This window comes from Cetorhinus maximus, chromosome 22 (assembly GCF_964194155.1).
Source record: "Cetorhinus maximus chromosome 22, sCetMax3.hap1.1, whole genome shotgun sequence".
NCBI classification, from domain to species: domain Eukaryota; kingdom Metazoa; phylum Chordata; class Chondrichthyes; order Lamniformes; family Cetorhinidae; genus Cetorhinus; species Cetorhinus maximus.
This window is the reverse complement of record NC_135900.1, coordinates 48,931,208-48,948,087: the sequence shown is the minus strand read 5'-3', so window position 1 is coordinate 48,948,087 and position 16,880 is coordinate 48,931,208. Positions and strand designations below refer to the sequence as shown.

The 16,880-nt window shown below is 40.9% G+C and overlaps 1 protein-coding gene across 2 annotated transcripts in view; it reads left to right on the top strand.

The window, feature by feature from the left end:
- Positions 1–10,460, top strand: part of wnt5b (wingless-type MMTV integration site family, member 5b) — a 152,059-nt gene extending 141,599 nt beyond the window's left edge. For both annotated transcript variants that reach the window (XM_078568274.1, XM_078568275.1), the window contains exon 5: positions 8,238–10,460. In XM_078568274.1, the coding sequence (XP_078424400.1) occupies positions 8,238–8,696 (459 nt within the window). In that variant the 3' untranslated portion in view covers positions 8,697–10,460. The remainder of the gene's footprint in view (positions 1–8,237) is intronic.
- Positions 10,461–16,880: the final 6,420 nt, after the last annotated feature.

The window sequence follows — 16,880 nt, the reverse complement described above, 5'->3', positions numbered from 1 at the left end:
TGGGAAATAGTTTGCCTAGGCTTTGTAAAAAGGATTATATTTGGGACCATTATTGATGGTGACTGAATGGGATCATAGGATTTTTATTTGATGACTTGGGTTACAGTCTACTATACTGTCTGTTTATAATTATGTCCAGTAGTTTACCAGTTTTATGTGGATTGTATTCTGAGATTATACCCAATTGTACATGAAAGCCACAAAGCAGAGGCTTCAATATGAACTTTCTGCCTAAGCATCTGAAGTACATTTGTAAATATCCAGCTGTGAGGAAACTGATTCAGAATACATTAGAAACTATAAGATTTAGTTTAAAAATGTACCATAATAGTAAAAACAAGGTCTAGATAAAGCTCAAAAGCAAAATTGTTTTCCACTGTCAATGCTAAGAAAGTTTTTTATGTATCTGGAAGTAAAATGTTTTCTTTAATCTCAGCATAAACCCCCCCCCCCCCCCCCCCCCCCCCCGCAAGAAAGTTTAAAAATGAATAGTAACAGCATAACAAACGTAAAGCAACAGTGAAATGTCTCCACACAATTTATTCTTATGGTATACATGATGGGTCTCTGCTTCTATCATGTAAAAGGAACACAAATTATTTTTAAAGGGAGCCCATAGTAATTTCAATTAGAATTCCATCAGATAGGAGAAAAACATCAGTGCCATGTTTATCGCAACAAATAGGGGGAAATTATATCTTATTCTTTTAGATATTTTGTGTAGGTTGTGCATCAATTGACCAGAAAACTACTGCAGATGAGGAAGCCCATTTAACAGATCTTGATTCATCAATTCAGAATTTTTTTCAGAAATGCAACTACATGTCTTTCCATAGAACAAAGAGAATGGGCACCAAGATACTGGCAGAAAGAAGCCAGTCCTCCTTGACTCTTAACAGAGGGGGATGGTGTAGCTGCATAACCTGCACCAATGCCACTTTGAAGGCAGCAGAGAAGCGCAGCTGAGGGTGTGTGAAGTGCTGGTCAGATGGAGTCCCTTTCAAGCAGTTGGCACTCACCTGCCAAGCAGTGATAACACTCTGGCAGAATCGGTGCTGTGCAAGGCAACCCCTCAGCCTGTCCATTTCTATAGCTGCTCCCTTCCTTGGCAATGGACCAGCAATCCCAACATATGCGAGCAGTTGAACCTCAGGAGGCTCAACTTTTGACAGCAGTTCGCTACTCATATCTACATCCTCATGGTGCCAGACTGCTTTCACAGTGCATCAGGCAGCCAAGGTATCTGTCATTGGGGGCTCACCCACTCCTTATCTCCCACAACCCTTGACTCTTGTAAGTAAAGAAAGCAGGGAGGTGGGACTGTTAGGAATTGTTTGTGTTCAGAAAAATGAAGGACAACATTTATGTATGCTGCCTGTGAAGCATGGGTGCAAAAGGACAATAGGCTGAGGATAAATGTGAGTGTTGGCTGCTCCAATGGAATGTGGGGTGCCTGCAAAACGAGGAGTGAGTGGAACTGCAAGGTGTGTAGGCCTGAGGTGTTTTGGGCAGGAAAATACTGGGCAAATGTGGGGCTTGGCATCTGATGGTGTTACCCACTCACCTGTTTTTGCCCCTAGTTGAGGTCCTGGACCCTCCAGGTCCATGATCTCCAAGTTAGAGGAGCCACACTGCTGCTGCTTCCTTGGCCATTTCCATCCATGCCTACTTAGTTGGAAAAGCTGTCCTCCTCCTGCCCTGAGGAGAGCTCATGTCACTGCATCCCCTCACTCCCTAAGCTGGACACTCATATAAAAAATGAAACACAAGGGGCAGCCTTCTCTGGTCGCCTTACATTCTTTTAGTTGCTGCAGTCTGAAAAATCCATGTGAGCTGCTCCAAAGCATACCAGGGTCCTTTAGCTCTTTAAGTGGTTCCCCCAATTATTTATGAAAGCTTTTTTTTTACACCATGTTACCAGCTATTCCTTTACATCCTCAGGTTTATTGGTGAACTACTCTCCTTTCTGAAACACCAGAAATATTCTTGAGAACATTGCATTGCATTTCCTATCTTTGAGTCCAGAGGCAATCTTGGGGGAAATTTTATGGGGGCAATGGGGGGCCTTGGCCCCCAGCTGGAGAGTCGGCAAGAGACTGGCATTGCCTCCTTTGGGGAAAGCCCACTGAATTATAAACCAATCAAGAAATTAACAGGCCACCAGCGGATCAGGACTGTGGGGGCTATAAGTCCCAGATTGGTTGGCAGCTCTTTTGCTCAGTGGTGCCACTGGGGAGGTGGCATCTGCTGCTAGAATGTCATCCACTGAAGGCTCAGGATTGTGGAAGGACCCAGGCTGGAGGTAATTGATGGCAGGAGGGGTTTCGCAGGGTGGAGGGTCATTGGAAAGGGAGGAAGAAGGGGTTGGCAACAAGGGCACGGCACCGGCTCTCAGTGGGCACCCCCTTCCTGATGCTGGGTCCCTTGATCAGGCACTGAGTGGCTATGAATGAGTTACGTTCCCCGGGAGACCACAAGCACAGTTTTGCATGTCTTGCTCCCCGCATGGCAACAGGCCTGCCTGCCGCTGGGTTAATACAAGCGACAACAGGAAGATGCCCTTAATTGGGCATTAATTGCATTTTAAGGCCCTCAATTGACTGTGAGGCAAGAAGGCTTTCCGCGGACCTCCCCACCATGGACTTAATAAGGGTGGAGGCGGGAAGATGCCAGGGACCACACAGCCATCATTCTTCTTGGTTAAATACCTTCCCAGCCTCCAATCTTGCCACGGGGAGAACATAAAATACTATTTTGGCTCCAGTTTGATGACAGAGTATCCTATAAGGATGGACGTATATTTTTGTACCTCCTTTGATGACATCTGTCCCATAGTGCTTTATTGTCAACAAATTACTTTTGAAGTGTAGTCACTGTTGTAATGATTGGAAATCCAGCAGCTGAATTGTGGTCAACAATGTCCCACAAATGGCATAAAATAAATGACCAGATAATCTGTTTTAGTGCTATAAATTAAGGAATAAAGGTTAACAAGGATTCTTGAGAATTTTTCTCTCTTTCATGAATATATTTTGCATCCACCAGGGAGAGCAGATGGTATCCTTGGTTTTAAGTCTCATTTGAAGAAAAATGTCTCGAATACTGCAGCACTCCCTAAGTGTCAACTTGCGTTATGTGCTCAAGTCCCTTGACTGGGGCTTAAATCCATGGCCAGAATTTTCGGGTTCGCGGAAAATGACGCTCGCCCGCCGAACTGTCAAACCTATTAAGGCCATTTAAATATCAATTAAATTATTAAACTGAGCTGCCCGTCCAGCCTTAAGGTTGGCGGGCAAGCAAAGAGCCCAGGCGGCCTTCGCATTTTTCATGGAATCTCATCCATGGGCGGGATGAGGTTTCATGAAGTGTTTATAAATTGAATAAATATTTTTATGAAAATTCATTGACATGTCCCAGCTCATGTGACACTATCACATGAGGGGACATGTCTTAAAATTTTTTCTTTGCTTTATTTAAATTTTAAAAACTTAAACTAATCTCCCTGAGGCACCTCAGGCCCCGAGTTAGGGAACCCCTCCCCTGCCCGCACAGGGAGCGCTCAGCGCTTCTGGGCGCATGTCACGCTGGGTGGGCCTTAATTGGCCCACCCACATAAAATGGCAGTGTGGACTTGATTGGGGGCGCCGATTGGGTCTATGCCTGCCCATGTCCATGCTGACGCCCACCCCCACACAAACCCCCCCGACGGGGGGAGAATTCTCCCCCATGACTTCCTGACTCAGAGGTGAGAGTGCTACCACTACGTAAGGGCTGACACCTAAAGGTAATATCCTTATGGTACACATGACTATTCATTTTTCCTGAGCAAAGAATCTCTAAAATTTTGAACCTCTGTGACTTGCAAACTAAGGGGGGCTTTTAACACCCCAGGATGATAGGAGATGGATGGAGGGCGGTGTTAAATGATAAAAAATAGGAAACCCAACCCCAACCCACCCAAGCACACCGAACTCCAGTTAGTGGTTGTTCAGTAATCTGCTCTTGGGAGGCAGGTCACTAATTCTCGTATGTTAATGAAGTTGTGTATCTCCGATTTTAGCAGCCATTTGGATTTCATGGCTCAGGGCCTAGTTTCCCAGGTTTTGGAAAACCTGTTAGCTAAAGGCAGCTATGCATATGGACCAGGAGGAACAGAATTGCTCCCTGCCAGTCCCCATAAGCTAACCCGCGATGATCTGCCTCCCTCTGTGCGATTCGTCACCCCCACCACGATCAACCAACTCCCTCCCCATGTTCTTCAGATCTCTCTGCAGTTTCTCCCTGCACACTCTCTCCTATGATCTTTTTCCCCAGCCCAGCAATGTCTTCCTGTGATCTCTCCCTCCCCTCGCTCCGGTCCTTGGTTGCCTGTCAGCCTCTTGATTGGTCATCTGCCTTTTCTGTATCTCCAAGTTTCCTGGCTGCTGAAAGTCACCCTGCCTCCCCCATACATTTTAGGCCAGTGTTTTACTTCAAGCTGTCATCTGTTTTTTTCTAGCTGTCTGAATCTTTAATTCCTCGTTTTTTCGGACAGGGCCTGATATCTACTTGTTAATATGATCTTTTGAAGCTTCGCAGCATTTCTTATTATTTTTTGGTTCTCATGTTTATTTCATGGCAACTCTGTTCCTGATTGTACTAGTTACCATCTCCAATATCTGGTGATGTGCTCATAAGTTCTAGCATTAGCCCGCCCCTTTCATTCACACACGATTCAATTACTACCTCTAATACTATCCATTTGTCCTTAAAGTTCCTTTACTTTTTCTGCTCTTGTAAGTTATTTTGCCCTCCTTTCTAAAGCTTTTCTTTTAGTTTATTGAGCATTTGTCAATTATTGCACTTTACCTTCTTTTAAACATGGATTTCGACTTTATAAACATTTAACAACAAACATACGTATGCCATCCATCTTATTTATTACTTGCGTCTTCTTTAACACTTAATTATTTAGTTTGTCCCCTTTTGTTTTAACTTTCCATAGGTCCCCTTTTTCTTGCTCTCTTATTTGCCTCCTTAAATAATTTATATAGTTTAACTTTATTAAAGTGCTGATAATGTGATATTCCTTCACTTGTGAACTCAGGTGGTCTCTTTTAACACAAAAGCAAAATACAACAGGTGCTAGAAATCTAAAATAATATCACGCACTGTGTAAAATGACCAAAATTGGACTTAGTATTCTACCTGAGACCTGACCATGGTCTTGTACAAAGAGAAAATAATATTCTTTCTTTTATACTCAGTTGTCCAATAAATGGGCCCCAGTACCCTATTTACCCTAGCCATCACTTCATGGCATAGCTCATGAACCTTTAGTGATCTATGTACTGGAATTCCACCACCCGTTCCCCACCTCGGTTCCATTTCTCTCAATGTTTTTCTCTGAATTGTGTATGTAGATTCAGCATTCATTCTGGCCTCATACTTAACATTGCACTTAAAAATTAAACCTTGCCTGCCAGTCAAAAGCCCAATCCCCTGTGTATTAAGATCTGGCTGAAGCAACATCTTGTACAGTCCTGACACTCTCATAAATCTTAATAATATCTGCAAATTTGCAGATTGTTTCTCTAACATCTATTTCTAGAGCTTTAATAAAAATTATAAAGAGCAATCATCACAAAATTGATCCCTGCAGAACACAAGTGGTGACTGATCTCCAAATAGATCCAAATCCATCATCTATAATAACATTCTACCTACCGACCAGTTCTCAATCTCTCTCCTTTTATGCAGTACCTTGTCAAAAGCTTTTGGAAATTTAAGTAGACAATGTTCACCGAGCTTACCTCATCCACTATCTTGGTGACTCCTTCAGAAAATACAATCAGATTTGTAAGACATGAAGCCATGTTGGGTGTATTTATGTCCTTCTCTATCTAAGCAATCATATTGCGCCTGTAATTGTTCCTTCAAATATCTTTTCAGTTACTGATGCGATTGTAATTGTAAAGTGTTTCACGATGCAAATGCATTTATAAGGAATTTATGAAGATTGTAAAATGGACAATGTACAATATAAGTTCCTAAGTTGAGGCAGAGCCACTGTTGTGCACTGTTAACTTCTCACTTTACTCTGCTGCTTTGTGGGACCATGCTATGCTAGGAGTGTGGTGCAGAATAATGCCAATGGGCTCAATCCCCATACTGGCTGTTAGTTCTTGGGACCTACCTCCTTGCCTTGCTCCATAGTGATGCACCTGCCAAGCTATCTAGACTTCTTGGATCCTATTTGCCTTTTGGATCATGAAAAAGCAGCCGAGAGAGTTGGGGCAGCACCTTGTGGCATTCCTCATTATAATTCAATTCCTTAATGTAGGTTTAGCTGTAAATTGTAACCTTTGAAATCACTTACAGCTTGTAGATATTTGAACAGCAAGGAGTCTACCACTCTTTGGGACCTGGACAAAATCATCTATCTCCAAGGCTGACTTCAATTTCTCCAACTGCTTCTGCATGCGCTTAACTGTGATCCCACCACCTTTTATTAAGACTGCACTCTCTATTCAACTGCCTCAATGCCAGTACTTGACCTGCTTTTGCAGGAACAATTTTCCATTCCTCTGCTGAGTCATAGCTTTGATCTATTTTTGTGAGTTCCAACCTTGCTCTGGGTTCTGCTTCTGAATGATCCCTGCCTTCATGCTATCTGTTTGTTCCAATTGTTTTCCACAACTCTTCCATCATCCTTCAAAGGACTTGATTGGACTGGCTTCCCAAACTCCTGCTGCTGCCCCATTTGTGTGCTCTTCAGCTTCCTACAACTGACCCCTGACCAGTTCCCTCTAATAGGTTTACATTTTACTTTTCGCTGGCTTGCTGGACTTCACTTTCCTTGGTTTGGTTTCACTGCCACTGCTACTTGCCCCTCAGCTGGTGAACCAGGTCTGCTGCTGCACATTGCTTAGCAACCCGAGACCACAATACATTGGATGTCTGAATTGGCTTCTTCTGGCTCATGGCCGATTTTATACCTCTCCTCATCCCTCAGTTTCCACTGATAACATCCAGCAATTGATACTCTGTCATTCAAATTGGTTATGGACCGACTTCATTACCACAACTTTTTCTGAACCTGGAGGCCTGGAAACTGGTTTGTGATGCTTCAAGCTGACTTTACCCTGTCTACAGATCCTCTCTATTTCACTAAAAAGCTTCAACTTGGACTTTATCATATTGTCTCCTCCCTGTCCTCTGTTCATAAGCAACAAATGTCTTTTAATTTTTGCTGTGTCTATGTAACCTAATTCCCTCTTTGTCCACCCATGTGACATTGTGGCAACTCTGGATCTGAGGCCATTAATTATATCTCCGCTCTCTTTGCCTTGACCCTTCTGAGGCCTGTCTCTCCTGCCTTCTCCCTTTCCTTTCACTCAGTCATGCAGCTGATTATTTCTTCCAATTTTGTACTTTGCCCTCCCCACCTCTTCACCCCTACCCCACCAATCCCTAACCTACCAATCACTACTTCCCATCATTCTACTCTCCGACCAGCTTTCCAGGTTCAAATTTGCCTTGGATAATCCAACAGCTACCCTCTGTGCCTCTCTTGGCATTCTTTGAAGATTCATCTCTTTTCTGATTATACCTCTGTTAAGTGTTTCAGGGTGTTATGCCTTTAATGGGCTATATAAATGCAAGTTGCTGTTTTTTGCATATTCCAGTCAGCAGGAAGACAGCATCATGCTTGGCTATTATGTCCTATGCTGAGATACCTAATGGTTGCCAATACCCAGAAATCAGTATCTGACATTGTCACCACCCTCATAAGAGGGCAGAAATTACTCCAAAATCAACACCATCAATGTCTTTTTTTTGCTTTCACCCTGTCAAAGAAATGTGCTTTTCTTATTAGAGCTCATAGTATTAATATCATTTTTATTCCATGTTCCAATCTGCTTGGAAATTACAGCATTTATATTCTTCCTTACAATTTTCACCTTTCTTCATGAGTTTGCTTATGCTAGGACATAATTCTGAAGTACTGATTCTGATCTTTTCCTCACCAATTATGCACACATGTACATTCTAGTAGATTCACTTATAGGTAACCTGACTCTTCTGTCCTCCATACTCTAGAGACATTCAGGTAAACTGCGGCTCACAATTTGTTTACTTGAAATTAGCAGAGCTGTTAAGCATTAATTGCAAAGAGTAGCATAAGTAATATAGCACATGAAACTTCATTTCTAAATTTGTAATGCTTTTGTCCTTCATGCTTTTTTATTTTCCAGGCTGTGTACAATCTGGCAGATGTGGCATGCAAGTGCCATGGTGTTTCTGGCTCCTGCAGCTTGAAGACATGTTGGCTTCAACTGGCTGATTTCCGGAAGGTGGGCGATCTGCTGAAAGAAAAGTATGACAGTGCCGCTGCCATGAAAATCAACCGCAAAGGGAAGCTGGAGCTAGTAAACAGCCGCTTCAACCCTCCCACTGCAGATGACCTGGTTTATCTTGACCAGAGCCCTGATTACTGTGTGAAGAATAAGACCACAGGCTCCCTGGGCACAATGGGCCGCCTCTGTAACAAGACCTCTGAGGGAATGGACGGCTGTGAACTAATGTGCTGTGGGCGGGGTTATGATCAGTTCAAGACTGTGCAAGTTGAAAGATGCCATTGTAAATTCCATTGGTGCTGTTACGTCAAATGCAAAAAATGCACGCAAATAGTTGATCAGTTTGTTTGTAAATAACGTAAAACTGAAAAAACTTTGATGTAAAGGGTGCCTGGAGAGTTCCTGCTTATCCAAATGAAACTGCTAACATGGTGAATGTAGAATGTGTGTGCTCAGACTTCAGCAAAAGAAAAACAGAATTCATACTTCACTTACCAGTTAAAATGAACTGCTTTATAATCACTTTTTTAATATATATAATTAACTGGACCTAGTACTGCACTCTGCCTTTAGCCTCTCTGGCTCTCCTTGTACAATGTATAGTGTATGAGTGACAAGATTAGCATTAATGACCGAGTCTTGCCTGCTGACTATTTATTAAAGATGAGGTCACAAATATTTAGCATTCTGACCTAATTTAATTCAGGTTTGAAAGCCATCTTTTACCTTCTCCTCCCATCAGCATTTCCACCACCTATTTCAGCAAAGTACCTTATACTTTGTAAATAGGAAAACAGCCTTACGTGAATAACTGGAACTGCCCATAAACCTGTCAGTAAATTGAAAGAAGGGAAAGAAAAAGGTCTCTGTAAGGCATTGGTATCAATTGACATTCATTCATTTTAAGTAACTTAACCGATTTTGTTTTCTTTCAAACGGCTACAATTGTATTATGTATTTTGCAACCTAATAACCTGCACAGTTTTTGCAAAATTCAATATCTATTTTTACAAAGTGCTTGTATACTTTCAACTTACATTCTGCACAAATGTGTATATATGCTTGTACTTAGAATATGTGCCAGAATGAAAACAGGCATGTTGCTACATTTAAGCTCCAACCTAATTTGATTTGTGAGGATTAAATAATCTTTCAATAGCAAAGAACTGTCGAGGATAGTCTGCAACAGGACTTTGAGAATGTCATAAATAACATTTCTATCTGCTAATTCCTGAAAATTTGAAAGGAGAAGCACACAGTTTTTTTGTTTGAAAGATTTTGAGAATTGGACATGCAAATACCACATTTGCAGAAATAAAATCAAATCAAAAATACTCAAAAAATACACTCAAAAAAGATGGCGATCGTAGTATAGATAATAGAATCAATTCTTTGTAAACCGTTTAAGTTATAATAAGATTTATTAAATTTATGACCAGTCTCTTTTACGCAACTGATGATGGAGGGGAAATTCTAACTTTGTAAATAAGAACTTGTATATACCAAATTCAGCCATTGGGTGGGATATTTGTTACATCAAGAGTCCTCGCACCTGTATCTTAATGCACTATCTGCAAAAGATTTGGAATTGTTCGAAAGAAGAATGAATGAAAGAAATGCTCAATACTTGTGGGAGTTTTGCAGTTTATAATTTGCAGTTTATAATTGTTTACATTGTATTAGAATGATTAGGTAATGTTATTTAACAATATTTGTAACCACACGTGCCTATATTTCATTTCAATGCAATACACATAGGTCATTCATTCATCACTGTTAATCTGGATCTACAGTAAAGATTGTAGTTATACTTTTTAATTAAAGCAATTTTGGTAGCTTTAAATTATTTAACATAATGTTTAAGTGGTGACAACCCCTCCTCCTTCACTGCAAAGTTTTTGAAAAATGGCCTCCTTACCTCACGCAACTATAATAAAGTTTATGGAGAATTCTTTATGTTCTTATTTTGCATTTAAGACTGATAGCAAAAAACATACTTGGCTATTCTAAATTGTTAGAATACATGTATATGTCAAGTTATATTGTTGCTTCATCCTTCTGTTCATTATTCCATCCTTTAAATGAACTGCTTTTATTTTAATAAAATGCTTCCACCCTTGATTGTTTAAAATCTAAAGCAATGCATTATATTCTCATTTTGGCAGAATAATTAAATAATAATAAAGATTGTTTGTCACAGCTCAAGCAGGCTGGATGACCCAGCAGGCTCGAACTTACTTCTTTCAGTTTTGAGACTTGGATCCAGCTAAAATATATGAAAATAAAATCTCTCTGGTGGCTATTATGGTTCCCATGTGAAAGGAGTTTGGGAATCTTAAGGCAGTTTTAACATCAGTTTATAGCAACAAAAATCTATCAACAATTTATAACTAATTGAATTGTCTTACTTAGAGAAACCATAAAAATTAACCATTTGGGGAATGAGAATATCATGATAATTCAGAACAGAGTTAAGGGTTAAGATAGATTGTCGGTGCAGTTTACTTCCGATCTACGGTCTAATGAAGTAATGATGTGCTTGATGGGATCAGTTTATGCAATGACAAAAAATGTTACAGTCCCTAGGACTGCCAACCTCCCCATCATTTATAAATTTTCAAGTTTGGTTTCAGGGACATGGTAGAAAATTATTTGTTGTGAGGTCTTTGTGGTGTGGTGGGTAGCGTCCCTACCTTTGAGTCAGAAGCTCCTTCTTTTAGTCTGACTCCAGAACTCGATGGCCCCAGAAGGTGCATTCATAACATGACCAAACAGGTTGATTATCAACCTACAACTCCTTCCAATATGCCCCTGGCATGCAGTAAGAATGGGAGACTCTCCTGTCAGTCAGAACCATGTGATAGCTGCAACACAACAGCCTCCCCATGTTAAAAGACTGTGATCGCAGGTTCTTGCCACAGGATATACTCTGTGGCAAGCGTCCTCCTTGCTTTGAAGGACTACCAGAGAGAGAGAGCGCGAGAGAGAAAATTATTCAGTCTGTTGCTGGAGGACCAAATCAGTTGGAGTTGCACACTAACAAAAGCCAAATACTGCAAATGCTGGAAATCTAAAATAAAAACAATACTCAGCAGGTCAGGCAGCATCTGTAGAGAGAAAATCAGAATTAACGTTTCAATTCAACAACCTGATGTTCTGACAAAAAGTCATCAACCTGAAATATGTGCCGTATTTTCTTTCAGCTGCTGAGACGAGACTGGATGTGAGCACACCAGCAATATCCTGCTCCTGGTCAGTCTGCTAGTTTGCCAGAATGTTTCCACTTTTGAACCATTTTGGAATCGGCAGGATTGGGCAGGTGACGGTTACAAGCCCACAAGCAGCAGGTGGCCAGTTAGGCCACCTAAACGGCCTATTAAGGCCACTCTGCCAGCACTAGCTAGAATTTTCCAGTCTGCATGTGGGGCCCCCCCCACTGAGGCTGAAATATGGCTGAGGGATGGAGGTGCCTCTTGGCTGCAGGCTGGGACCAGTGTTCCACCCTGCATGGCAACACTGCTCCCAACTTTCTGAATGTTCAGGGGAGGTGTTGGCACTTTATTTATAAATTTGTAAAATCTCTTCAGAGGGCACCTCCATCTTAAGGCACTCTCTCTCCTAACTACATCAGTAGTTCCCGCTTCTGATGGCGGGGTTACCGATCCTTCAATGCTGGAGGGTCTTGTAGTGGCCGTCCAGCCTCAGGAGCCTGCCCGTTGGCCATCAATGGAAAGGACTCCCAGAAGCAGACACTTAATTGGCTGCCTCCTGCAAAATAGTTTCCAGAGTCCTGCCACTGACATCTTTGGGTTACTAATCCCAAATTCATCCCGGCTGGATTGGGGCCCTGGAAAGCCTGTTAACTCTGTTTCTCTCTCCACAGATGCTGCCTGGGCTGCTGAATATTTCCATCATATTGTTTGTTTTTATTTGGGGTTGCATGCTGTTTGGATTGTTGATTTATATTTGGATTAGCAATATCATTGTGCATATTGTATACACAACATAATTGAACTTGACAAGAGAAAGTAGCAACACTGGGAGCCAATGAGGGAACAGCCTATAGGACCTGATGGTCAGTGGGGCAGAGACTGATCTGCAGCAACAGTGGGAGGAATAGTTAAAGTACCTGAAATAGATATCATATGGATGATTAATCTGGTTGGCTTTTGTATCATTAGATTGTGCAGTCTACTTCTTTCCTTTGTGCCAGAAATATTCAAAGTAAGAAATGCAAATGACCTAGGATTAATTAAAGACCTCATAGTCAAGGATCCTCTAGGCAAGAGTGATCATGACATGATAACATTTCACATTGAATTTGGGAGTGAAAAATGTGAGTCCATAACTAGTGTCTTCAACTTAAATAAAGGTAATTACAAGGCTATGAAGACAGAGTTGGCTAAAGTGGAATGGGAAGATAGCTTAAAAGGGGAAATGGTAGAGAAGCAGTGATAGACATTTAAGGAGATATTTCATAACTCTCAACATATTATATTCCATTGAGAAAAAAAGACTCTACCAGGAGGATGCACCATCAGTGGCTAACTAAGGAACTTATAAGGGCGGTATCAAATTGAAAGAAAAGGCATAAAATGCTATGAAGATTAGTGGTAGGCCAGAGGATTGGGTAAGTTTTAGAAACCAGCAAAGGATGACCAAAAAGATAAAGAGGGAGAAACTGGAATGTGAGAGAAAACTAGCAAGAAATATAAAAGCAGACAAAAAAGGTTCTAGAAGTACATAAAAAGGAAAATAGTAGCTAAACTAAGCATTGGTCTCTTAGCAGGTGAAACTGGGGAATTAATCATGAGAAACGAGGAAATGACAAGAGACTTTGAACAAATATTTTGTATCCATCTTCACAGTCGAAGACACAAAAAGCACCCCAAGAATAGTATAAAATCCACAGGGAAAAGGGACGGAGGAATTAAAACAATCACTATCACTAGAGGAAAAGTAATGGGAAAACTAATGGAACTTAAAGCTGCCAAGAGCCCTGGACCAGATGGCCTGCATCCTCGGGTCTTAAAAGTAGTGGATGCATTGTTTGTAATATTCCAAAATTCCCTAGATTCTGGAAAGGTCCCAGCAGATTAGAAAATTGCAAATGTCACACCCCTGTTCAAGAAAGGAGGAAGACAGAAAACAGAAAACCAAAGCCCAGTTAGCCTAACATCTGTCATTGGGAAAGTGCTAGAATCCATTATTAAAGTGGCTGTAGCAGAACGTTTAGAAAATCATTATACTATCAGGCAGAGTCAACATAGATTTGTGAAAGGGAAGTCATGTTTTACAATTTTTTAAAAGAGTTCTTTGAGGATGTAACAAGCAGGGTGGACAAGGGGGAACCAGTAGATGTAGTGTATTTGGGTTTCCAAATGGTATTCAATAAGGTGCCACATAAAAGGTTACTGCATAAGAGCTTATGGTGTTGGGGTGATATATTAGCATGAATACAGGACTGGCTAACTAACATAAAACAGTGAGTTGGGATAAATGGGTCATCTTCAGGATGGCAAACTTTAAGTATTGGAATGCCACATTGATCAGTGCTGGAGCCTCAACTATTTATGATCTTTATTAATGACTTGGATGAGGGGACAGACTGTACTGTAGCCAAATTTGCTGATGATACAAAGGTAGGTAGGAAAGCAAGCTGTGAGGAGGATATAAAGAGTCTGCAAAGGGATATACATAGGTTAAGTGAGTAGGCAAAAATATGGCACATGTAGTATAATGTGCGAAAATGTCAGGTTGTCCTCTTTAGCAGGAAGAATAGAAAAGCAGAATATTATTTAATTGGAGAGAAACTGCATAATATTGCATTACAGAGGGATCTGGGTGTCCTAGTACATAAATCACAAAATGACAGCATGCAGGTACAGCAAGTAATTAGGAAGACAATGGAATGTTACCCTCTAGTGCAAGAAGGATGGAGTATAAATATAGGGAGGTCCAGTTACAACTGTACAGGACATTGATGAGACCACAGCTAGAGTACTGAGTATAGTTTTGGTCAACTTAAGGAGGGATATACTTTCATTGGAAGCGGTTTAGAGAAGGGTCACTAGGTTGATTCCTGGGATGATGGATTTGTCTTATGAGGATAGGTTGGGCAGGTTGGGCCTATTCTGATTGGAATTTCAAAGAAAGAGATCTTATCGAAACATTTAATATTATGAGGGGGCTTAACAGGGTAGATGCTGAGGGGATGTTTCCTCTCTTGGAAAATCTAGAACTACGGTTTAAAAATAAGGGGTCTCCCATTTAAGATGGAGACATGGAGGAATTTCTTCTCTCAGAGGGTGTTTAGTGCTTGGAATTCCCAGTGAACAGTAGAAACTGGGTCATTGAATATATTCAAGACTGAGTTAGACAAGTTTTTGATTGACAAGGGGGTTGGGGATGGTGTGGCCGAGGTGGCAGGGGTGCGGGGAAGGCAGAAAAATGGAATTAAGGCCACAATCAGATCAGTGGCATATACTTTTTTAATCTCTACAAATAAATTCTGTCTATCTATCCTAAAGTGCTCTACAGTAATTTCCTAGCATTGTGTTCAAGGTGCTTTGCTGTTAAAAATGCCTGATTCATGGCAACAGGTTTAAATTATGATACCAGTGTTTTGGGAGCCTGACCTGTTTGTAGGCATGCACTGAAATAAATCAGTGCAATTAATCCTCCCTCTGCTCTACTCCTCTTCATGTTGCTTCCAGTGCTACGACCCTGATTATTGGCTTTGTATACTGAAGGTACAAACTCTTATAAGATCAAGGTTTTGGGCAGGTGTACTGAAAGAATAGAGTACAAAATGTAGAAAAGAGTGCATGGTGGGAGAGAAAAGAGGAGGGCATGGAATGAGAATGACATTAGAGGACAGAATGCATGGCAATCGCAAGGAGCAGGAACAGGATGGATCAATAAGTTAGTGAATGGTATGATCTGAAGGAAAGGGAAATGAACAGGGAGAGAGTACAGAAATTGATGGCAGTGAAGAGGAAAATAATTGGAAGAGAAAATTGGTGGTAATAAGTGAAAAAGCAATGGAGCAGAACTTGGGAGTTATGCTCTGCAGCAAGACAGAAGAAGCTAAGGACAGCACTTTGGGGGAAGAGACAAGAAGCTGAAAGTAGTGTTTTTGGATGGGGTGGTGCTGGTAAGAGAGTGCCAGTATGAACTGAAAAGAAGTGGGGAGGAAGAAAGAGTGCCTTCATGAACTGAGGGGAAGAAGGAGAAACTACCACATTGAACAGGGAGAGTGAAATAAGAGCACCAACTGAACTGAGTTGGTGGAAGGGAGAAGTGCATTGATATGAACTTGGGCTGTTAGAAGAGTGTCTCTGTGAAAGGACAACTAAATGCTTCAAACCCATCAACTGCCTGCTGGTAAATAGCCTGGAAAGAACCTAGGAACAAGTGATTGGAAAGTACATGCCTCTGTTATGGTGCATTAAAATGTTATGGTACTCTCCATCGGCGCACCCACTCCCAACCCCCAGTAAATTTGTGTGGAAAGCAGGGATTATCTAATATCTGAAATGTACAATGGAGTGTGAGAAAGCTATACAATCTACCTTCCTTTCTTATGGTCCTCAAAGCTCATAGTCCTCTTTATAACCGCCAGAGGGGAACTGGTAAGAAGGAGAAACGTCAGCATTGCCTAATTCCAAACCTTGCTATGGGCAACAATTCAATCCAATAGCCCGCCCAAGGTAATCTTGCAAAGCATCATTAAGTGTGCATTATTCCCATGAAGCTGGTTTTTTAGAACCACGCTATTAAATTGTCTTATTGTTTCAGTGTCATTCCACTAGAGGCAATAAATTCAGTGAAGCAGAAATTGCAACACAGAAAGAAGTTATTCAGGTCTTTGGATGTGTGCTTGCACTAGAGCTATCTTCTCCAATCTTATTTCCTTAACACTTCTCTCTATCCTGTTGTATATCAATGTATGTCTTTGCAAAAATTATAAAAACAAAATATACTGTGACATAATGCAAATTTAAATGAAGATTCCAACAATATAACTTTTTTGAGACTAGTTTTAAGCTATTCTATACCACAGTTCAAACATATTTATTATGTTGGTCTCTTTTTCGAATTTATGTCAGAAATTTCTAATGTAAACAAAGTAATGGCTTCGAAATATCTAACTTGATAGCAGAATGAATGTCCACCATAATGTTTCAAAAGCTCTTTGAGAGCTTAAAATTATACTTTAGAAGTATATGTGCTAAAACAAGATGATTAAAAAGATGGTTGTGGACAAATAAAAAGACCATTGACAATAGTAATCATTGTAATCATTCGTGTTTATAATAAAGTATGGAAATATGTCTTTAAGGGCCAACCATTATTTGAGCTAGACTTTCAAATTCCAGCTATCTAGTCTTTGGCCCTCCAATTGCAACAATATTTCTGCAGTGACTGATTTACTCAACTGCACCCTCACCTCCACCTTTGATGTCCTAATCCCCAATAAAACTAATACTATCTCTCATCCCTTAGCCATTCCCCCATGACCCTCATCTCTGCTCTCTT